We start from the raw sequence: 21,981 nt of genomic DNA on the forward strand, positions 1-21,981 counted from the left end.
AGTCCACTTGACTTCAAATTCCAGGATGTCTGGCTTTAGGTGAGTATCACACCATGGTGGTTATCTGGGTCATTAAGATCTTTTTTTGTACAGTTCTTCTGTGTATTCTTGCCACCTCCTCTATTTTCTGGTTCTGTTAGGTCCATACCATTTCTGTCCTTTATCATGCCCATGTTTGCCTGAAATTTTCCCTTGGTATCTCTAATTTTCTTGAAGAGATCTCTAGTCTTTCCTATTCTATTGTTTTCCTCTATTTCTTTGCATTGATCACTTAAGAAGGCTTTCTTCTCTCTCCTTGCTCTTCTTTGGAACTCTGCATTCAGATGGGTATATCTCCATTTCTCCTTTGCCTTTACTACCTTTGTATGGTAGTAAATACTGATTTGTACAAAAAGAAGTGTTGGGACTGAGAAGGTGAAAGGATCTCTCACTTAATCAAAAGATACTTACTATTATCAGAGAACTGTTTATCAAAAGACAAACTTACTATTATCAGAGACCTGTTAGTGTCTGCAAAACACTGTTTCTATGTACTTGATACTTTCTATCACCTCATTACCAAGTGAAACTCAACATTACACTTCAGTTTTTCTTCCCTTCCCTTCGCCATGCTTATCCTCTAAGACACCTGGGCTTGAAAACCAGACGTCTTTGACATCCTTCTACCTAATCACCCATGGGCTAGTCAGTTACCAGGTCCTGTCCTTTTCTCCTTTAAAGATGTTTTTCATAACCCATGCTTTCTTTCCCTCACTGTGGCATCATCCTGGTCCACATTCTCATGACCTCCTCAGGTCTGTCAGGGTATGGGAGTAGAAAACTTGCCCAATCACATTACCCTGAATCCAATTCTTCTGTTTGACTTTCTAGGCCTCATGTAGCCTGGACCCACATTACCCACCCAGTCTTCTGCTCCAGTCAGATCAGGCTTACTCTCCTGCAAACAGATCATGTGTCTTACAACTTCAATAATCTGCTCTGGCAGGTGCTTCTCTTCCTAAAACTTTCCTATTTACCATTCATCTAGTTTTAAAATTCCTACAATGTCTTTAAATTTCTATCTCACAATTCAGCACATTATTTGTTTGCTATCTTAGTCTTCACCATTGTTTCAAGCGTGTTAGTGTCGGAACTCACATATTATACAGACCTCAAAAGGAATCCTGGAGAAGGAAATGGCAACCCACTCCAGTATTCTTGCCTGGATAATCCCAGGGACAGAGAAGCCTGGTGGGCTTGAGTCCATGGGGTTGCAAACACATGACTTAGCAACTGAACAGCAACACAACAAAAAGAATCCACTTAAGGTTTTTCAATATCCCCTTCAGTAAAGCAACCAGTGTTTAGAGAACATGTTGACTAAATTCTGCACCCCAATGATATATTTCTATCAAAACAATTTAATAAATTTCCTGGGTTATTTTATTGAACTATCAAATTAATAATTCATTGAGGTTTTTTCCAAATCTGTCATCATTTGATGACAAGCCAGTGAGCCAAGCAGCCTAGTCGGGATTGGTGAAAGACCCGACTTTATACTCACTTTTCCTGCTGTCTTCCAAATATATATAAATGCTGTGTGGGCCGTGGTGGAGGAGGACTAAAGCATGCTTTTGCTCTCCAAGAACAAAAAACTACTAGGCCCTTATTTCTTCAAAATTTTGTCTGCGAACCCAGAACTTCCAATGATAACTTTTACAACTCTGTTCCTATGGTATGATCTACCAATTTGCCTTTTTTTTGTTTTTTTTAGGCTTACTTTTTTCATCTTTCATTCTGTCCTCACCCGACTTCTGCTACTCATAACAAAAAAACTTATTCAAGTGATTGGATAGATATTCCAGAGATACTTCTAAGCTGTTTTAGGACAGGAATGAAAAGAGGTGTCACTGGGGTTATTGGCAAAAATCCTCAAGTTTCATTTTCAGTCAAAGTTTAACTTCTGAAAAGCACTCATCCTACTTCCACCTCACAATATCGTAACAAACTTTTTAGGTCGCAAAAGTGTGCTCACTTCCAGGGTCCATAGAGTCTCGGATCCGAAATAAGAATTTCGGGCTTCCTCCCTGCGCACTGGGCTCTACCGCGGGTAAAACGCTTTCAACCTTTTTCTTCAACGCCTGGCCGCCTAGGTGCGGACACGCTGGAACGCCCCTGTGTGACGTCCGCCCGGCCGCTGCCGCCGAGTTCCGGCCCTCGGACCGTCCGACGTCCCCTCAGACGTGCCCGCAGGCCCGGCGAAAGGCGCCTCAAGGTCTTCATTCACACAGGTAGGGGCACACACGGCGTGAGCCCTCAGGGCCAGCGGCCCCGGCCGATCTGACACACTCTCCTCCACGGGAGGAGATAAAGCGGCAAACCCACTCGGAGAGCTCCGGGAAGGAAGGCCAGCCCAGGATCCGCGGAGACCGACCACAGCAAGAACGCCCCACACCCCACGGCTTCCGCAGAAGCTCAATTTCCGCGGAAGCTCAATTTCCAGGGCTCAGCCCCCGCGCGAGGCGGGACTTCCGGCGGGAACACAGTTTCCGTTCGGGGGCGGGACTTCCCGTCGGGGCGGACGTACGTCCGGGCGTTCGGTGTGTGGTGCCCGCACGTGGCGCGCGCGTAGGGCGCGGCGGCCACTGAACGGTTCTGAGGCGGGCGTTAGCGCAGAGGCCGTTGGGCCGGCTGGCGGAACCGTCCCTGTGCTGCTCCCGCCATGGACTACCGGCGGTTGCTGATGAGTCGGGTGGTCCCCGGGCAGTTTGACGACGCGGACTCCTCGGACAGGTGGGCAGCCGGAGTGCGCCGCCGCCGCCGCGGTCCCCTGGGGGCGTTGACGCTTGTTTGCGGTTGAGAGGGAGACCGGTCATAAGCATCTTTCCTTGGGCCTCTTTTCATAGCCGTTTGGGGCTTTCTCCATCCCAACCGGGTTTTTCGATCCAGGTGACGGCAGTTAAACTTCGCAGCTCCCGGGTTGTCAGCATCCCTGAGGGGTTAGAGTTGGGGAGAGCGACAGGGAAGCAGGTGTTTGAGCTTTTAACTACCATTTAGCGTTCCAGAAATTTTTGAGCACCTACTGTGTGCCTGTTCTGTCCTCGGCGCTGAAGAGGGTTATGAACAAGACAAACTAAGCCCCTTCAACTTGGGAAGGAGGCGGAGACATAAGTACATGGAGGGTTTTTTTTTTTTTTTTTTTTTTTAAACACAGATGACATACACTATGCAAACAGTTAAAAGCAGTTGATAGAACTAAGCAGTGACTTAACGGTCAGGGAACATGAAGTCCAGATGGGAAGGACAAGAAGGAGCCAATCTCTGGAAGCAGAGGGGGGAGAGGGGACCGCAGGTGTGGTCTCTCCTGGCTGTGGAAGGAAGATGTAGGTCATTGTGCCCCGAGCACAGTGGAGGTAATTGAAGAGATCGGCTGGTGCAGAAGTGAGGAGCCAGAGCCTAAGACTGTGACAAGGAATGGAAAGGATCTGAGATATTCTTGATGCTGTAGAAAGCCACATTTTGAGCAGGGCAGTGACATCACCCGGCGTGTGTTTGAAAGGAATCATTCTGCTATGGAGGAGATGGTTTTGGAGGGCAGGAGTGGACACGGTTTAAAAGGACTAAGAAAATTCAGTTCATAGATCATGGGTGCTAGACGGGGATGTTTTGGACGTAGAAGGACAGGTTTCTAACCATAGAATAAATGTGAAGTGGGAGTCAGAAGAAATTGGGGATAACTTCTACTTTGAAAGCAAAATGAAACATAGTGTTCGTTTTGGAATTCCGAGAAAATGGTTTTTACATTATATTCATAGTAAGGATGTACTGCGTGCAGACGGTATTGCCTTATTTTTCGGTAAATACAGGTTGATCGCTTTCTGTGTGACAGATCGCGTGTCAATTGATCTTGATTCATTGGTAAATGCTCCCCTGGGTGACAGAGCTTGCTTTCTAGCAGGGGCAACCAACCTGTTGAGTAACTGGACAAATTATTTGTATGAGTTTTGGGTAAGCAGTACAGAGGAGAACTGGGCAGCCTTCCCTGAGCAAAGTTAATTACTGGAAGGATATGTAGGCTTTAGCCAGAGAAACGAGGGAAGGCATTGCGGGTCGGTGTTTTCAGGTGAGCGTGCAGCAGTCCCTAGGGACCGTGTCAAGTGGGAGGGAGAAACAGAGCCCATGCGACTGGTGAATAGTTACCAGTCATGAGTGTGCACTGGACATTGTGAAGATGTAAACCAGTGGGTTTTGCCGACTCCAGGAACTTGGGAGACATTGTCACAGCTGGGGGTGGTTGTGCGCTCATGGCATCTGGAAAGTTTGGGCCAGAAATGCTGCTGCACAGGACCGCCGCCCACAGCAAGGGATCGCTCAGTTGAGGTGGGGAAGCCGTGGTACAAGCGACAGTATAGCTTTAACGTGCCGCTGGAGGTTGTTCACAGTGTGAAGGATCAATTGATGGATTATGGTTATGAAATTCTAATAAACAGCAGGGGGTTAATGATTATTTGTTCTCTTCCCAGCCATATCCATGGAGATTTGGAGCCCTCTAAGCCATGGCTAATTAATGAGTCGGGCTTGCTCATCTGAATTTACTTAAATTCCTCTCTGACTGTGTTGAAATGCATATCATTGTGTTTTTTACGTGATTTCCGTACTTGCTCTCCACCTGACGGCTCAGAACTGGCAGCACTGCCTCTCTGGGATCTGACTGCAGGCGTGCTGTGTTGGTGTGCACAGTGGTTTGTTAAAATTGAACATACCAGTTAAGTGGGAGATTTTCCACAAAAGTGCCGAGTTCTGGCTTCTCTTGAAAAACCAAGAAGATTCAGTAATGCTGGTCTGGATTTTCACGTGGCAAAAACAGACACTGTTAGTTGTGATCCCTTACTCTGGGCCAGTCCTCTGGGTTTGACAATCCCCACTTCTCCCATTTAGTTATACCCGGCCCTCTTCTCCCATTTGTGCTGCTTCTCGTCACCATCTTTCCTTTCAGGAGCAAGGGTGATTTGAAGTTCTTTGTGTAACACAAGTCTTGATAAAGCTCTTTTCGTTGTAGAGTGATAATTGATTTCAAGGTAAGGCTTGAAATAAAGCTTTAGACTTATTCCCAAGTTTTGTCAGAAAGCCTCCCCTGTGTGCTCTTAGAGCAGCTCTGTGAGTGGTTTTCCTGGAGTTCAGGTCTGTTTTACTGTTCAGAGCTAATTCATTCAGCAGAGAAAAATAACAAAGGCAGGAGCGGATTTAACAACCTGATAACAACCTGATGAATACTACTTTAGTCGGACCTGGAGAATCACCCAATGGCTGAAATAGAACTCAGAAACAGGACAACTTGGTATTTGAATTTATTGGGCGATACATGTTGTAATTGAACCTTTTTGATGCATCTGTATACATTCGTCTACTCTCTTTTAAATAAATACATATGTAAGTCCAATTAAGAATGTGTAAACAGGCTAAAACATTGTTATTTCTAGTGAAAACATTGACTTGAAGACCCTCAAAGAGGAAGATGATGTTGTGTTTGAAGACCTTCAGAGTAACGCCAGTGAGAAGATGGGCGAAAGTGAGCCGGAAGAGGAGGAGGGCGGAGACTATGATGACGACGATGACTGGGCGTGGGGCGATGGCGTGGGAAAGCTCACCCGGTGTTACGCTTCAGGTGGAGGGAGTAACCCTCAGGTATTTTATACACAGTCCTGTGCGTCTTTGTGTTGTTTGCTTATGTCCTCTTCAGTTGTTGTCTTCTGTTGTGGTAAAAATCACATACTATACAGCACACCGAGTTTTCACCATGGATACCGTGCAGTTCAGCGTTCAGTGGCACCGCGCGCTTTCACAGTGTGCAGCTCCATCAGGATCCAGCTCCCGAACTGTTCACTCTGCCAAGCTGAACGTCTGTCCCCATTGGGCACTAAGTGTCTCTTGTCGGTTCATAAGTGAAAACAAAGCACCTCTACATACTTATCTGCTTTTCTTTATTTACTAGTTAAGCTGCACTTTTCTCTGTTTTGTTACTATTTGCAGTAAACTGCATATTTGTGTCTTTTCCCAGGCAGTTTTTTTAAGGCTCTTAATCTTATGATGATTTAAATAATTCTTTTTAAATTTACTGATTATGGAACAAATCCACATTATTATCAGAAATATGGAAATGATGAAGAATGAAAGTCTGTGTAGGCTAGGACTGCAGGGCAACATAGCCTGCAAATCTTGCAGTAAATTCGAGAGCCACAAAAAGTCCTTTAAAAAAGAAGACGTCTCTGAATGTCTAGCATATTTCAAGTGCGTTTTTAAAAACCTCTTGGGCAAATGTGATTGATCCTACCCTTCCCTTAGGGTACTCCCCTAAGTATTGATACTTTAATAGTTAACTATGAACCAAGGGAAGATGTGATGAACTTTAGGCTTGTATGTAAATCTAGAGCTTTCATCTCTGGAACTCATTTCTTCCAGGCCAATAGACAGACTCCCAGCTTCAATGCAGCCAAAATGTCTACTCCAGCAGACAAAGTTTTACGGAAATTTGAGAATAAAATTAATCTAGGTGAGTTTTTAAGATACAGCTCCTCTCACTAGGCAATGAGAAAACTCTTCAAAGACAACAAAAAGTGTTATAAAATTGTATTAGATCAATCAATGGATATATTGAGTGTTACAAGGTAAATAATAAAGCATAGAGGAAATTAAAATTTAGTAATTAAAAACATGACTTCAAGAAAAGACTCTAGCTTACACTTTTTTAGTCCTGTGTTCTCTCCTTTTATGGAAATACAAAGGTACAGTATTCATTCAAGTTATCATCGGTTTTGTACTAGATTTTGTAGTAGGGTTATCTTGTAGTAGAATGGTGAAAACACTTGAATATATAATCAACTATTGAATATAATCACATTTTGTTTGACTTTGGTGTGGCATTAATCATTTCATGAGCCATTGAATGCAGGGAATCACAGTGTGAATTTGAAGCCTCTTGGGAAACACGGGGTCTTCTTTCTCTCATAGACGGAAGCTGTTAGGAGCCTGATATGACAGCTCTCACATCTGACCATCCCGAGCACAGACCTGTAATTGGAAGCGAAACTGACATTTTTAGAATAATAATATTTATGATAGTTGTACAAAATATTAAATGTCTGAAAGAGCAGATAAAATATTTTTCAGGGATTTCTGAATCTAGATTTCTCTGGCTGAGAAATGACACCTGTCATGATGAAAGTGATCATCTTTGTTAGTAAGTAAGTGCTTGCCCTTAAAAACACAAAACACACTTTTCATTACTAAAATACATTACTCCATGTAATAAAATATTTAAAAAGTAGAGAAGGGAAAGGGGAAAAGTATCCTATTCAGAAACTTTGTCTTATATGTTGTTTATGTTGTGAATTTTTTTTTTTAGATAAGCTAAATGTTACTGATTCTGTAATAAATAAAGTCACCGAAAAGTCTCGACAAAAGGAAGCAGATATGTAAGTAATATATCAAGTATATACAATAAAGTAAATAAAATGTGACTGATACGAACTAATTGTAGACAGATTAGTAGCATCTCTGTCATAATTCTTTTACAAAGGATGTTCCTTTTTATACCTAAACCAATTCTTAAGTTTAAGTGAGGATATCCTATGCCTTTGTAAGTTGAAAATATTAGATGAGTTTTCTTAAGAAATCTGTGCTAAAACTATAATCGTGTAAAATTCATGAAAGTGCTCTCGGGGTAACAGTGCTTGTAGATTTCAGTTTAAACTAAAATGTTAGAGTATAAAAAAATGTCCCCTTTTTAGAGCTTATTAAGGATTGGTTCCTTCCATGAAGTATTTTTTTAAAATGGAAAGTGAAAGTGAAAGTTAATTGCTCAGTTGTGTCCAACTCTTTGCAATCCCATGGACTGGACATGCCCAGCTCCTTTGTCCATGGGATTCTCTGGGCAAGAATACTGGAGTGGGTTGCCATTTCCTCCTCCAGGGGATCTTCCCTACCGAGGGATTAAACCCGGGTCTCCTGCATTGCAGGCAGATTCTTTACCAACTGAGCCACTGGGGGAGCCTTAAAAATGTAAGAGCAGATTTAAAACTAAATAGTTTAACTGAAAACAGTTTCCATTTACATTTCTGTTCTCAAAACCAAATGTTTAAGATTTGGCTCACCTCCTATTGCTAATAACTCTCAAGCATTAACAATATGTTACAGAAAATAGCACTAAGATCATAAAAATAGCAGTGTTAGAACTGAACTTAAAACCCAGTTTTCTTCTGGTTTATTATTACACATAAGGGATACCAGCTTTTTGAGAAACAGCACATCTTATTTCACTAAACTGCCTGTTTGGATATTTATTAGTTTAGGTTAGTCTGTGAATTGAGTCACATAGTATGTGAGCCAAAGTAATCAGAGTCTGTTTTTATGCAGTAGCTGCGTTGAAATGATAAAAGCTTGTTTCTTTGTAGAAAAGGACTCTGAAGAGAAAGCCTTATAAATTAATTCTGTACTAAGAAAATCATTAACAGTCTAAGAAACAGTGCTTACAGACTTGTTCTCTTTTTCCAGCATAGTTTGTTTTACCGCACTGCTCTTATTTACTTCTTCTGAAATATGGACGGAAGTTTTTTTTCTTACTGCAGATATGCTCCCTTTGCCCTAGGGAAATGAACGGCTTGTGAAAGGCAGTGAAGTTTCACACAATGGTGAAACTACAACGAGGTTATGAGATGTGTTATTAAAGAACTACCTGCTTAGGAATATCATGGAATGATGTACATTTAGAATCTTTAGATTTTGGCTCCTCTGAATTTTGAATGTCACCTTTACTTTTTTGGTTTTGTCTTAGGTATCGCATCAAAGATAAGGCAGACAGAGCAACTGTGGAACAGGTATGGTGTAAATGAATGTGTTGTACACTCTTTAAAGTAGTACTTCTGTCTTTGAATCGTAATTTGCTTTGATCCTTCTTGCTTCATGTTAATGTCACCTAGAATTGCTTCTGTGTAAAATTGCTCCTCCGTATAGTTTTGAGTTTAGAGATCTACATTTTGCTTTATTTCTAACAGCACTTTAAATAGATAAATTAGAATTATGCCCTGCTTCTATGGCCCATGAAGCCACCCAGCAATGCTTTCATCTTCTTGGGGGAAGCAGAACTGCCTGTAAGACCAGGAATCTTTTCTTTTGTCTTAAACAAGGTCTGCGGAAATTTTGTGAGCCTTCCCAGGAGATGAGTCAGGTATCTACCACAAAGTGTGTGTGTGTGTAGGTGTGTGTGTGTGTAGGTGTGTAGAGAAAAGGAGAGAGACAGATAATGCTTTCAGATATTCAATTAGAATCCCTTACTTGGTTTAGAAGTTAGACTTGTTTTATTCTTTATGCAGGAATGAGGGGGGAAACCCAACTTTCCCCAGGTTGTGATTGGATATTGGAATTGACCCAGGTATCTGATGGGAAGAGAGTGATGAAACAGGTCAGACCATCACTTCTGCCCCCTGCCAGCCTCCCTACCCATCCCATACACATAGCACAGACACAGTTTGGAGTAGTGGTATTCCAGAGCGTTCCAAGTATTGAATTGAAGCCCTGTTGATCTACAATCCCATGTCAGTTTTGGGTGTAGAGCAGTGACTCGGTCAGACACGCATCTTCAGATTCTCTTCTCAGTTACTGAACAGGCACAATAGCCTTTAAGCTCATTGCCTTCTGTTTGTTAAAGAAAACCTGAGATTGTGTTTTACTTGAGACTGACTGCTCTGACCTTGAAGGAGATAAGCCTTTCCCCGATTTACCCACCTCTAGCAGGGGTCGGCCAGCTCTTTACAGAGCTAAATGATAAACACTTCTGGCATTGTGAGTCACAGTTCTCTTTTTTTTGACTACACCATGCCACTTGAGGGATCTTAGTGCCCTGACCAGAGATTGAACCCAAGCCCTCTGTAGTGGAGAGTCCTAACTGCTGGACTTACAGAGAAGTCCCAATTTTTTTTAAATATTTCAATATGTAGAATCCATTTTCGGCTTGCAGGCTGTAGAGAAACCAGGCTGTGGCCGATTTGACTCATGAGCTGCAGAGTGCTGGTGGTCGCTTGGAGCTTTGTGTCCAGGGCAGCCGCCGGGCTGGCTCGTTGTGTGCTGGGATTGCACAGCACACCAGGCTTTGAAGACTCTGTGTGAGAAACAGGATAAGGCTCTCTCTGATAACTTCTTACTTTGCCACTTGTTGAAATGATAGTGTTTTAGATATACTGGGTTAAATAAAATAGAGATTAATTTCACCTGTTTTCATGATGGCTGAAAAATACAAAGTTACCTCTGGTTTGATTGTATTTCTGGTCGCTGTCATGGGTCTGGAGTCAGTTTCTGCTTCCCTTGGACCTGTTGGCCTTTGATTTCCCCGACGGGGTGAACCTCTGGTTTCTTGCCTCTCTGGCTCCTTTGGGTCTCATCTCACATTTTACTCACTGCGGATGAGTGGTTGAAACACTGCCATCACGACTCTCTTCGCCAAGCAGATCGCACAGTGCACTTAGTTCTAGTTTCGCGTCTAATGCTTCTGTGAGAGATATTTGGTCCATTGTGTCTGCATGTTCTACTTTTTCACATTTCTTTTTAGGTGTTGGACCCCAGAACACGAATGATCCTGTTCAAGATGCTGACAAGGGGAGTCATAGCGGAGATCAATGGCTGCATCAGCACCGGAAAAGAGGTGAGCCAGTCTTTGGATGTCTGAATGTTTCCATGTTCGCTTTCTTACTTCAGATACCAAAGTGAAACTAAAGTGAAAGTGGCAGTCGCTCAGTCGTATCCTACTCTTTGCAACTCCATGGACTGTAGCTCACCAGGCCCCTCTGTCCATGGGATTCTCCAGGCAAGAGTTCTGGAGTGGGTTGCCATTTCCTTCTCCAGGGGATCTTCCCATCCCAGGAATCAAACCCTGGTTCCTGCATTACAGGCAGATTCTTGACCATGTGAGCCACCAGGGAAGCCCCCCCCAAAAGTGAAACTCAGGCAAACTTAGTAAATAAACTGTGCCAAATCAGGATAATTGAATCAGTGCCATTTCTTTAAAATGGCTGTGTTGGTGTTTATGGCCGGGAGGAGCTGTGCACAGAAGCGTGCCTCCCCAGTGCTGCCAGCCCATCCAGGCGTGCCCAGCGCTGGTTCAGATGGTCAGACAGTTATGATGGGGGTAGGGGTGGGGGTCTAGTCTCTCTGAGTCAGCACACGTCTTTCTCGGTATGGCTATGGAGAAAGACAGGCATGTTACTTTTCAGTTAGCAACTTATTCTGTAAGAAGCAGTTCTCAGTGAAACCCACTTTACAAATCATGAGATATAAGAATGTCTTCAGATATTTTCCACATACTTGAAATAGAAAAATGTTTGAAACTACTCACGTGTGTATATATATGTAGGTATTTATTTAATCTGAAGACTTATTTTTAAATTATTTTTTATTGAGGTCTGGTTGATTTGCCATGTTGTGTTAGTTTCAGGTATACATCTGAGTGGTTCAGATACATGTGTATCTCGTGGGTCCTTGTTGGTTATCCATTTTATATATAATAGTGTGTATCTGTTAATCCCAGCCTCCTAATTAATCCTTCCCCTCACCTTTCCCCTTTTGTAACCATAAGTTTGTTTTCTTTGTCTAACATATATTTAAATTGTTCTTTACTATATATGTAAGTAGGAGGTATAGTTACTATACCTTTTAATATTATGTTGTATATTTTAATTCACATATTCAAAAGAGGATGGTATTCCTTATGCATATTATTTCAGTTTATTGGACTTTTTTAACTTTCGAGAATAGAGTCAAATAGATTGCAAAAGCAAAACATTATTTATATTTATTTAATACAGACTTAATTTCTTTTGTTTTTGACTTAAAATAGGCTAATGTATATCATGCTAACACAGCAAATGGAGAGAGCAGAGCGATCAAAATTTACAAAACTTCAATCCTGGTGTTCAAAGACCGGGATAAGTACGTCAGTGGGGAATTCAGGTAAGCTCAGATTTTTTTTTTTCCCCAAGTGGCTTAATTTCTGTATCCTAAAAAGTAAAAACTAGAATAATGGAATGATTGAAATAACAAGTATTTTTCTCATTGAAGATTTCGCCATGGCTACTGTAAAGGCAACCCCAGAAAAATGGTGAAAACGTGGGCAGAGAAGGAAATGAGGAACTTAATCAGGTGACTGTCTGGGGCCGGGAGTGTGTGTGCACGTGCATCACGTGACTCGGGGGATGTGTGTCTGTGTGTTCCGTGTCTGCCTGTCAGCCCCAGTGCTTCGCTCCCAGCAGACCTGCTGTGATTCTGCCAAGGCCAGGGACTCTCAGGGCTCGTCCAGTCCTTTAGATGTACAGAGATAAACAGAGGAAATGTTTCTGGGCAAATAGGAACCACCGTCTCTCCAGGTCGTACAAACCCATCGCAGAAGAAGTCTGCCATGACTCGCGTTTACTGCGCAAGGCTGGGTCACGTGAAAAGCCTTGGGAGCCACGTGAGGTTCCGAGTGTACTGTGAGGCTGATAAAGAGCCTGTGGGATTTGAAGCGGGCAAGCGACACAATCAGGTTGGGAGGATGACGTGTCACTTTGTGCAGGTGTTGGAGCTTGAGGCAGTTTTTTTGGGCCCTGGACCCTCTGTCGTACTTTCCTCTTCAGTCCAACTCTGGACACATTTATATATTCTTTGCCGTGGCACCTTTGTATCAAGTAAAGGCATCTTTAGGCTTCCTCATTTGACGTTTTAAATATACTTTAAATAATGAAGGTTTTCTTTCTCTCTTTCAAATATTTTTTAACATTTTATTTGCTATATCTAGGTGTCATACACTGGGTATTTTTGTACTATTAAGTAAAATCTGGGCGATAGTGAAGGACAGGGAAGCCTGACATGCCACAGTCCATGATGTCCCAAAGAGTTGGACACGACTTAGCAACTGAAAAACAACCAAGTCTACTTGTTTGAAAGTTGTTTTGAAATCTTACGCTCAATTAGCGACTGGCCATGAGTCCACTATTTTTATTAATCATTGTTCACACTGATCAACTCAAAAGAGAATCGCAAACATACTTTCTGTGTTCCATCAGTTCTAAGGGGCCTGTGTCTTCACAGTTTTAACACCTCTGGCTTTGAACTGGCTGTTAGAGGCTGTGGGACCCCGTTCAGCTGCCAGTGCTTTGCCATTCTTGGTGACGTGTAATGGTGCCACTTAGAGTCCCAGGCACCTTAGAGTTCATGAGATGAAGTAATAAATTGAGAGGCTTGGGTGCTGTTCGTTCGTAGCCCTGTCCGTCTTGTAGCTGCAAGTAAGCGCACTGTCGGTTGTTTCAGAGTAGACGCTTTAGATCGTTTGTTTCAGCTTCTCATTTGTCCTTTTCTTCCGCCTTCATATCACAGGTTAAACACAGCAGAGATTCCATGCCCAGAACCCATCCTGCTGCGAAGTCACGTTCTCGTCATGGGTTTCATCGGCAAAGATGACATGTGAGTGCATGGGAGAGCTAGTAATTACATGCCCAGCATTGTATTTTTAAGTGCTTTGAATATCAATTGGATGAAAAGTGCATATCATCCAATATATGAATATTTCCCATTTAAATAGTTCCTTTTGTCTTGGAATATTTTTTAATAAGTCTTTCCCACTCTGTTAGTACATAGGGTTTTTAATTTGTTTAACCTTTTTAAGTCTCAAAATGCTTTAGAGCAGCAGAGCTCACCTTGTTTTTCAGGAATGTCTTACGCTGGCAAAGCACCTGTTTGTGAACAGCTTTTTAGAACCGTATCTCTAGAGTGAACTAAACTGGTCAGTGATGAACCACAGAAGAAAAGAATGTAACAGTGTAGCAGGAAGCAAGAAAAACTTGAATCTGCTTATCTGAATTGTTCACTTTATTTTTGTTCAAGGCCAGCGCCGCTCTTGAAAAACGTCCAGTTATCAGAGTCCAAGGCTCGGGAGTTGTACATGCACGTGATCGAGTACATGAGGAGAATGTACCAGGACGCCAGGCTGGTGCATGCGGACCTCAGTGAATTCAACATGCTGTGAGTGGGTGGCCCACGTGACCCTTCACGAGTCCCCTCGGATCCTGTAGGGAAATGAACTAAATCCCAATCCAAGAAGTCATCTAAATTCTCAGTTTTCAAGTTGACTTCCACAGGGTCACAGGGTAGGATGTGTTTGGTGGCCTCAGTCACAGGATTGACTGCTCTGATCACTGGTGGAGTTAAAAGGACTTTGGAAATATTCTCAGTTTTCATCTCTTGTTAGTCACAGTGGCTCTTCTCTTTATCCACTTTGGTCACATTATTAGTGTCTTCTGTTGCTCTTAAAATAGAAAGTTTTAAACAAGATACAGGCAAGCAGCAGCGTGCCCTAGGCCGCTGTGCCTGGCCCTGGGGCAGTGTGGTGGCAGTGTGGCTCAACCCCTGTGCCCTGGCCCACGCAGGTACCATGGCGGAGGCGTGTACATCATCGATGTTTCTCAGTCCGTGGAGCACGACCACCCACATGCCTTGGAGTTCTTGAGAAAGGACTGCGCCAACGTCAATGGTAAGTGGAGACTGGGCTTCTCCGCGGCTTGTTTGCCCCTGTGGCCCTGTGCTCTGCTAAGCTGTTGGTAGAGAACCGTGGCACCGAATCGTTTGACTCAGTGATACTGACGCCCTTGGCTCAGTGATGGTGAATTTTATCTGTCTGTCTGTGAAGAGGTTGGAATAGCAACCTTTTCCCTCACAGAGCCCTCACAAGCATCTTCTTTGGCAGATTTCTTTCTTAAGCATGGCGTTGCCGTGATGACTGTGCGGGAGCTCTTTGAATTTGTCACGGATCCATCAATCACATCCGAGAACATGGATGCGTATCTCTCAAAGGTAAGGCGAGGCCGAGGCTGGGAGGACAGGAAGCAGCGGTGGTGGTGGCGTTTCTGTGTCGCTTCTGAGGACTCGGGATTTAGCATCATCTTTGTTCATCATGACAGCTTCCAGAGACCTTTTCCTTCTGATTTCACAGATGAGGGATCAAACCGTAGTAAAAAGCCAGTGGTAAAGCCAGGTTTCTGGGTAATGGATGTATGTTCTGTGGGTTGAATGTGATTCAAGGAAGGTGATTTTGTTTTCTTTCCAAGGCCATGGAAATAGCATCTCAAAGGACCAAGGAAGAAAGGTCCAGCCAAGATCATGTGGATGAAGAGGTAAGATTGAATATCTGTTACAGCCTTGGAAACACTTGTGTCTTGAGGTCTTTTTTTTTTTTTTTCTTTCCATATATTGCTGGGGCATGATCTTGATTTTATTAGGTATGCAGTATTTTAAATGATGATGATGTTTCCTTGAGATGTAACATGTTACATGATTAAATTGACCCAAGTTGTGTAGCTTACATCCCATTATATACTTCCATTCCTGGCCTGTTTGCCCCTAGTCCTGCATGTAGAATATTTTTACAGAACCCACTGGAGGATGTGATTCAAGAAGGAAAAGCCACTTTTAGTCTGCGAATGTGAATTTTTTTTTAACTTTTTATTTTGTATTAGGGCATGGTCGATGAACAAACAGTGCTGTGATAGTTTCAGGTGAGCAGCGAAGGGACTCAGCCATGCATATACACAGATCCATTCTCCCCCAGACTCCCCTCCCATCCAGGCTGCCACACTGAGCAGAGATCCCTGTGCTGTACAGGAGGTCCTTGTTGGTGACCCCATTTTAAATACAGCCGTGTGTGTATGTGTCCATCCCAAACTCCCTAATTATCCCTTCTCCCCATCCTTCCCCCCAGCAACCATAAGTTTGATCTCAGACCATAAGTCTGCAAGTGTGTTTCTGTTAATGTGAATTTTTAAGGGATCTAAATGTTGATTCCCATAATGTTGTAGATTTTATATATTTATGTTTGGTAAAAAGGAAGACTTTTTTTAAGATGTTGGGAGTCGGTATGTTTTTTTTGAAAGTGACCCATCAGAGGCTTTTTTAAAAAAATAATCCTCAGAGCTCTTGGGGTGATGGGTGAGTAAAGGGCACCCCATACTTCCCAGCTGTGGCGCAGGGCAGACGATATTCCCCCACGGAAGACCTCTTCCTCTGCCATTCATAGCCAGGCAGTGCTTGCTCACAGCAGCTCCTTTCTCTCCCACTCAGAGATGCCAGTTTCTGGAATACAGAAGGAAAGAAGTGTTACTCCAAGGGTAACCGTTTATCATTAGTCATAAACTCCTGTGGCCCAGCACACAGCATGGGCCGCACCAAGTGTGCAGACAGCCTGGCTGAGACTCTGCACCAGGTGTGTGACGATGGTGATGACCTGAGGCGTGAGCAGGCTCAGTGCACGTGAGGAGCCGTGACTCAGTCTCCGTTTCACTTTTCTTTTGCATCTGTTAGGTGTTCAAGCGAGCTTACATTCCTAGAACCTTGAATGAAGTGAAAAACTATGAGAGGGATATGGATATAATGATGAAACTGAAGGAAGAGGACATGGCCATGAACGCCCAGCAGGACAACGTGAGTAGCTTGGTTTGTCTTCAGCGAGTTCACCAGGGAAGCCGTGGTCTCGAGTGTTGCCTTTGAACTAGTAAGACGGCTCCTTCCCTTCGCATAGCGCACCCTCTGTGTACGTTGCTTGTGGAGGACATCAATCCACTGGTCTTTACGAAAGGAAACGAGTGAGGCCAACAGGCTGTAATCGCAGGAAAGGAAGATGTGTATAGAAGTCCAGGCTGTAAACAGTTACTGTGCTAGATCCATTGACACATATCTCAAGCTCTGGAAAATTTTTTTCTGCTAAAGGACCAAATAGTAAATATTTAAGGCTTCGAAGGTCAAGAAACAAAATTGAGGCTATTGTATATGGGTCATTACATAATGAGAGAAAAAATTTCCCCCAAATGTTTGATGATATTAAAAATGCTTATACACTTGATGCAGAATGCTGCATCCACCAAAAAAATAAATAAATAAAAATGCTTATAATATTGAATACATACAGCTTTTCATGATCATGAGAAAGGGGTGGAGTTATTTGGGAGAATAGAAAACCTTACACTTAGCTGAGATTCAGAGCTAGGACTGCCTGTCACTGACTGGGTACAGCTGTGTATCCGTAAAGGCCCCCCAGGCTGCAGGTGCGTGGAGGCCCCGGCAGGCGTGCAGCCCTGCTGTGGTTATGGAGGATAACCACACCCACCCTAGACGCTGTGTCCCATGAGACACAATTTGGACACCTTTTTGTACTCACATGAGGTATCATTTAGCCGCAACAGTATCCTTTCTTAATATTGCAGCATATTTCAGTGTTCAGTTTTATGCTGATTTTTTTTTTTTTGTCTCTTTGGTTTTAAGATTCTATACCAAACTGTCACGGGACTGAAGAAAGATCTGTCGGGTGTTCAGAAGGTATGAAGAACAAGTATTCATTTACATGAAAACTCAAAAGGATATAAAATTGTGTGTCAGGTATTATTAGCGTTGAAATAACAAGGGTGCGCTATTACTGGTATAGATGCTTTCATGGTCCATGGGCATCGTGTTCGTTCCTTTTAACTGTGAGACTGAGCTGTGGTCACTTGTGGTTTGTTGTTTACTCTGCCCCTGAATCGGTCTGTTGTTGTAGCTGAGGCGTTGACCCTTTGTGTATTCCTATCTTTGCTGGTGAAGCTGTTAACAGTAACCACGTGCTTCTAGATGTTTCTATAAGCAGCTTAAAATGCCAGCGGAGTCTGGTCTTGCCCCGGTGCGCAGTCTGCTGAAGACCAGGCTCACGAGTCCTGCCATTTCAATGCTGCAGATTCCGGTAGTGATTTTTCTTACAGCAGCTTTGTTGTATCTTAACATTTTCAAACAGCAGAGATTAATTCTAATTTAAGCAATAATAAAGGTGGTTCTTCTTTTGATGTTCTTAATATGAAGGTTTGTGGTTTACATTTTGAAAGCTGACTGTCTTGTTTGTGGCAAGAATTGGGACTAGGAGAATTCTTGGATTCTGTGTTTCTGGGTTTTTTGTGGCAGGTGTGACAAGGATAGTTGCGCTTTGAGTTCCAGAGCAGGAAGATTCTGTTACCACTGGCCAGGAAGCCTTTTTGTACCATCACCGTGTAAAGATCTGTTTGTTTGGTTTTTTTTCTTATGAAAAGAAAGCCTCGTGCTTTAAAAAATGCTTCCTGCTGCTTTAAAAACTGCTAACCTTCAGGGAAAAAAGTGAACATGTTTTTTGTTTAAAGATTGTCTTCCCTCTTGGATTAACAAATGTTCCACTTGAAATTTAATCTGCAGGCCAACAGCTGTGAAGTTATCCAGATATATTCACTTTTCTCTCCTATCTGTGTTCCAAATCCCAGCTCAGCCCGTGGAATGTGCTGCAGGGGGTGGAACAGTCCTGCCGTTGATCTGGGTGGCTCCCCGCGTTGGGAGCGTCCTCAGCCATCCTGGAGTGGCTGCTTCAGGCTTCCTGCCAAGCGTGGATCCTGTTGTTTTGATGTTTCAGTATGGGATATCATTTTCAAAGTCTGTCTGTGAGGCTGAAATCTGAATTCTGTCATTAACTCACTGAATGCCAGTAGGTAATTGGCTTGTTGAGAATAACATGGTCCTGTGATGTTTTCAAGGTCCCTGCACTCCTGGAAAGCCAGGCTCAGGAAGAGACTCGTTCTGATTCAGAAGATGCAGGGAGCGCGGAGTGCTCTGACACGGACTCTGAGGAGCAGGGGGATCACGCCGGCTCCAGGAAGCCCCCTGCCAACCTTGAAGTTGATAGAAAGGTTAGCTGAGAGCGCATATCCCCACATTTGTCAACACAACCACGCAGTCCCTTGAGGCTATGTGCTCGGATGTCTGGATCAGAGCAGCTGAAGTATCAGTTTTTAGTTCCTGAAGTGTGAACTTTGCTTTGGTGGTAACATCATCTAGAGATTGGGCTTCTGGGAGCCCTTGGGCACTGCCCAGGGAGAGGACACACTAGTTTCAGCGCGCTGATTAAAAGTGGTTGTCATGCACTTGTGCAAGTGATGCTGGAGTGGCGCCTGTGGTGAAATACCAAAAAAGCATTCCGGGGCATTTTTACAGCCAGCTCCCTATTTTCAGAATCTCAGATATTTCTTCCACTGCTGCCTGTAGACATAAGAGACGCTACTGATGCAATGATCCATGACGGCTGAGTAACTGTTATTCTTTATTCTTAGCCTAATCCTTTAAACCCTGGAGAGTGTGGGTTCCAAGACTTCCAAGAGACATCCCCAGCTCCCTAGTGCACATTGGCCCTTTGTCTCCTGGAAATATGTATTTTGTCTCTCATTCCAACATTTATTTCTGTTAGAATACGAACCATATAAAGAAAAGGAGTCGCATACATTTAATAATGTCCCCGTGAGCATCTGTGTTGATGGTCTTGAAATGTCTGTGAATAAATTGTAAAGACAATTTTCACCCCCAGTTCCACCACCAAGCCATAATTATTTTCAGTTTTTTTCTGTGACACTCACTTTTATCTTTTTACATATATTTAACAACTTAGTTGTAATGATAATATGACTATTCAGAATGAATGAAATTTGCAGACTTTTTGCTTTTGGTTTTTTTCAGACTTTTTTTTAAACCACTAGTTGATCTGGCGGTGTTGGGTCTTACGGTGACACACACCCCCCGGGCGGGCTGGGGCACATGAGGGACCTTCGTCCCCAACCAGGAGGTCCCCCGCCCCTGGGCCTTGCACAGCAGATGGCTAGCCACTGGACCACCAGGAAATCTTCATACTTTTTATTTTTGTTTTACAGGAAAGAAAAAAGATGGTCAAAGAAGCCCAGAGAGAAAAAAGAAAAAACAAAATTCCTAAACACGTGAAAAAAAGAAAGGAGAAGGCAGCCAAGATGAAAAGGGGCAAATAGAACCAGGACGGTATCATGTACAGTAATTTTCCATCGGTTACGTTTCGTGCCTGTGCACTGAGCTGCCTCTGGAGGACTGGTTATTGATTTTAACCAAATGGTTTTTACTGCAGTGTCCTGGAGGACCAGTTTTCATGTAATTATGTAAACAGCTCTGACCTCTATTGTCTAGGTCCATTCCCTAGCTCTGTGTAGTATTAATAGAGGATTTATTTAAGCCACTATTTTAATGAACTTTATACAATTTTATTTTTGTATATTTTTATCTTCTGCAATGTTGCTTTTAAAGCATTCTAATTATTTGAACATATTGAGCATTCCCGCCCTTTGTGTAAGTGTAAAGGCACTTTGGACAAATTTAGGCAAGTTGTTTTTGCTTTGTTTGTACCAAAGACCCACCTGGAATTATTGGACTATAAGGCCATAGTTTCTATGAGAGGGAGATTCACCGATACAGAGAATTCAGTTGGCTGTTGATCTCACCGTTGATTGCAGCTTCGTTCTGTGTGTGCTGACAGTTGCTTATAGTGGACTTACTCTTCATCTTTGCTCTTCTTCTCTGAGCTAGCACCTCCCGGTTCATAAGCTATTTCACATTCAAATATGTGGCCCATTCATTCATTCATCAACGTTTGGGTGGTTAGGTGTGGGAGACACAGCAGTAAATCAAAGGCAAGTTCCATGGATAATCCTGCTGCTGCTGCTGCTAAGTCGCTTCAGTCGAGTCTGACTCTGTGCGACCCCATAGACAGCAGCCCATCAGGCTACCCAGTCCCTGGGATTCTCTAGGCAAGAACACGAGTGGGTTGCCATTTCCTTCTCTAATGATGAAAGTGAAAAGTGAAAGTGAAGTGTCTCAGTCGTGTCCAACTCTTAGCGACCCTGTGGACTGCAGCCTACCAGGCTCCTCCGTCCATGGGATTTTCCAGGCAACAGTACTGGAGTGGGGTGCCATTGCCTTCTCTGTGGATAATCCTAGTTTTCCTTAAATTGAAGCTTGCACTGACTTGGATCTGTGGGTTCCTGAGGGACGAGCAGGGTCAGCTGTGTAGAGCGGCCAGAAGTTACCGCCTGCAGGTAGTTTGCATTTTCATAGGCAGACAGTGCGTCAGCCTAGTAAACTCCGTGGAAGAAATAGCGCTGCTTGGGGCAGTGGAGGTATGCACATTTAGAAGAGGCCATATTTGGGCAAATACTTGAAGGCTGTGAGTTGTGTGCCTGTCGGGAGAGAATAATGGTCCAGGCAAAGCAGACAGCAAGTGCAAAGGCCCTGAAGCAGAAGTGTGCCTGAAATGTTCAGACACCAAAAGCTAGGGCATCGTAACCACGTGGGGGGCGGGGTTGGGTCAGGGAGATGGGACATAGCAGCTTAGATCGGGTGGTGGTAGGCGCCTGGAAGGTTTTGAGCAGAGGAATGATGTGATCTGACTTGTTTTTAAAGAATTGCAATCACTCTGATTTCCATGGAGAATTGACCGGGAGGCAAGGGGTAGGGGCTGGCTGGGTGTTTCTTGTGGCTTGTGTGAGAGATGGTGGTGGCTCGGTATAGGATGGTAGCAGCCGACATGGAGAGAAGCCTTTGGACTCTAAGTATAGGAGCTACAGGATGTGTCATGAGAAACGCCGATTTTAGCCGTGGAATCGCCCCTAAACTGGAGCTTGCCCCTGCTTGTTTGAGAATCAGTGGGTTATTGAGGGAGGGGCAGGGTCAGCTGAGGTCTTAAATTTTAAGCAGACAGCTTAAATTTTATCTTCATAATAGTGTCCCTTCTCGGCTTGAAGTTCAAATATGAAATTTCAGCAAAACACAGTTGTGTCTCCTCTGAAATATTCTACAATGAACACAATGGAGGAGAAGACAGACAGGTGGCTGAGCAACGCAGTGCCCTTTTGAGGGGGTCACCTTCAGGACCCTCTGGCTTTGGCCTGGGCTGGGCCTCCTCCCCAGCCAGGTGTGCTTAATCCAGGTGGTCAGGCTCCTTGGTGCCATCCTTGCTGAGTCGAGTGCAGCCGCTGGGTTTGGAATCAGTTTCCCTGGGCAGAGCCAGTGTCGCCCTGCTGGCCAGTCCTCATCCCAGGATGCCAAGAGGAAGTGGCTTGTGGTGCACTCGGACGAGACCTGCAGGGGAATTCT

The 21,981-nt window shown here is 43.7% G+C and overlaps 2 protein-coding genes across 9 annotated transcripts in view; one reads left to right on the forward strand and one right to left on the reverse strand.

Annotated features, from left to right (window-relative positions):
* Window positions 1–2,314, reverse strand: part of CAGE1 (cancer antigen 1) — a 37,875-nt gene extending 35,561 nt beyond the window's left edge. For 6 of the 8 annotated variants that reach the window (XM_025265494.3, XM_025265491.3, XM_006044773.4 and 3 more), the window contains exon 1: window positions 1,760–2,314. In XM_025265494.3, the coding sequence (XP_025121279.3) occupies window positions 1,760–1,775 (16 nt within the window). In that variant the 5' untranslated portion in view covers window positions 1,776–2,314. The other 2 variants (XM_025265496.3, XM_025265479.3) reach the window with 2 other exon arrangements.
* A 190-nt stretch (window positions 2,315–2,504) lies between these two features.
* Window positions 2,505–20,208, forward strand: RIOK1 (RIO kinase 1). Its single transcript, XM_006044778.4, has 17 exons — window positions 2,505–2,772; window positions 5,460–5,664; window positions 6,439–6,529; window positions 7,382–7,451; window positions 8,810–8,852; window positions 10,580–10,672; window positions 11,864–11,976; window positions 12,085–12,165; window positions 13,378–13,464; window positions 13,885–14,022; window positions 14,427–14,530; window positions 14,744–14,850; window positions 15,105–15,170; window positions 16,354–16,473; window positions 17,311–17,364; window positions 18,573–18,725; window positions 19,737–20,208. Exons 1-17 carry the CDS (start codon window positions 2,702–2,704, stop codon window positions 19,845–19,847), a joined length of 1,707 nt encoding a protein of 568 aa, XP_006044840.2. The 5' UTR covers window positions 2,505–2,701; the 3' UTR covers window positions 19,848–20,208.
* Window positions 20,209–21,981: the final 1,773 nt, after the last annotated feature.

Source organism: Bubalus bubalis, chromosome 2 (genome assembly GCF_019923935.1).
Source record: "Bubalus bubalis isolate 160015118507 breed Murrah chromosome 2, NDDB_SH_1, whole genome shotgun sequence".
NCBI lineage: Eukaryota > Metazoa > Chordata > Mammalia > Artiodactyla > Bovidae > Bubalus > Bubalus bubalis.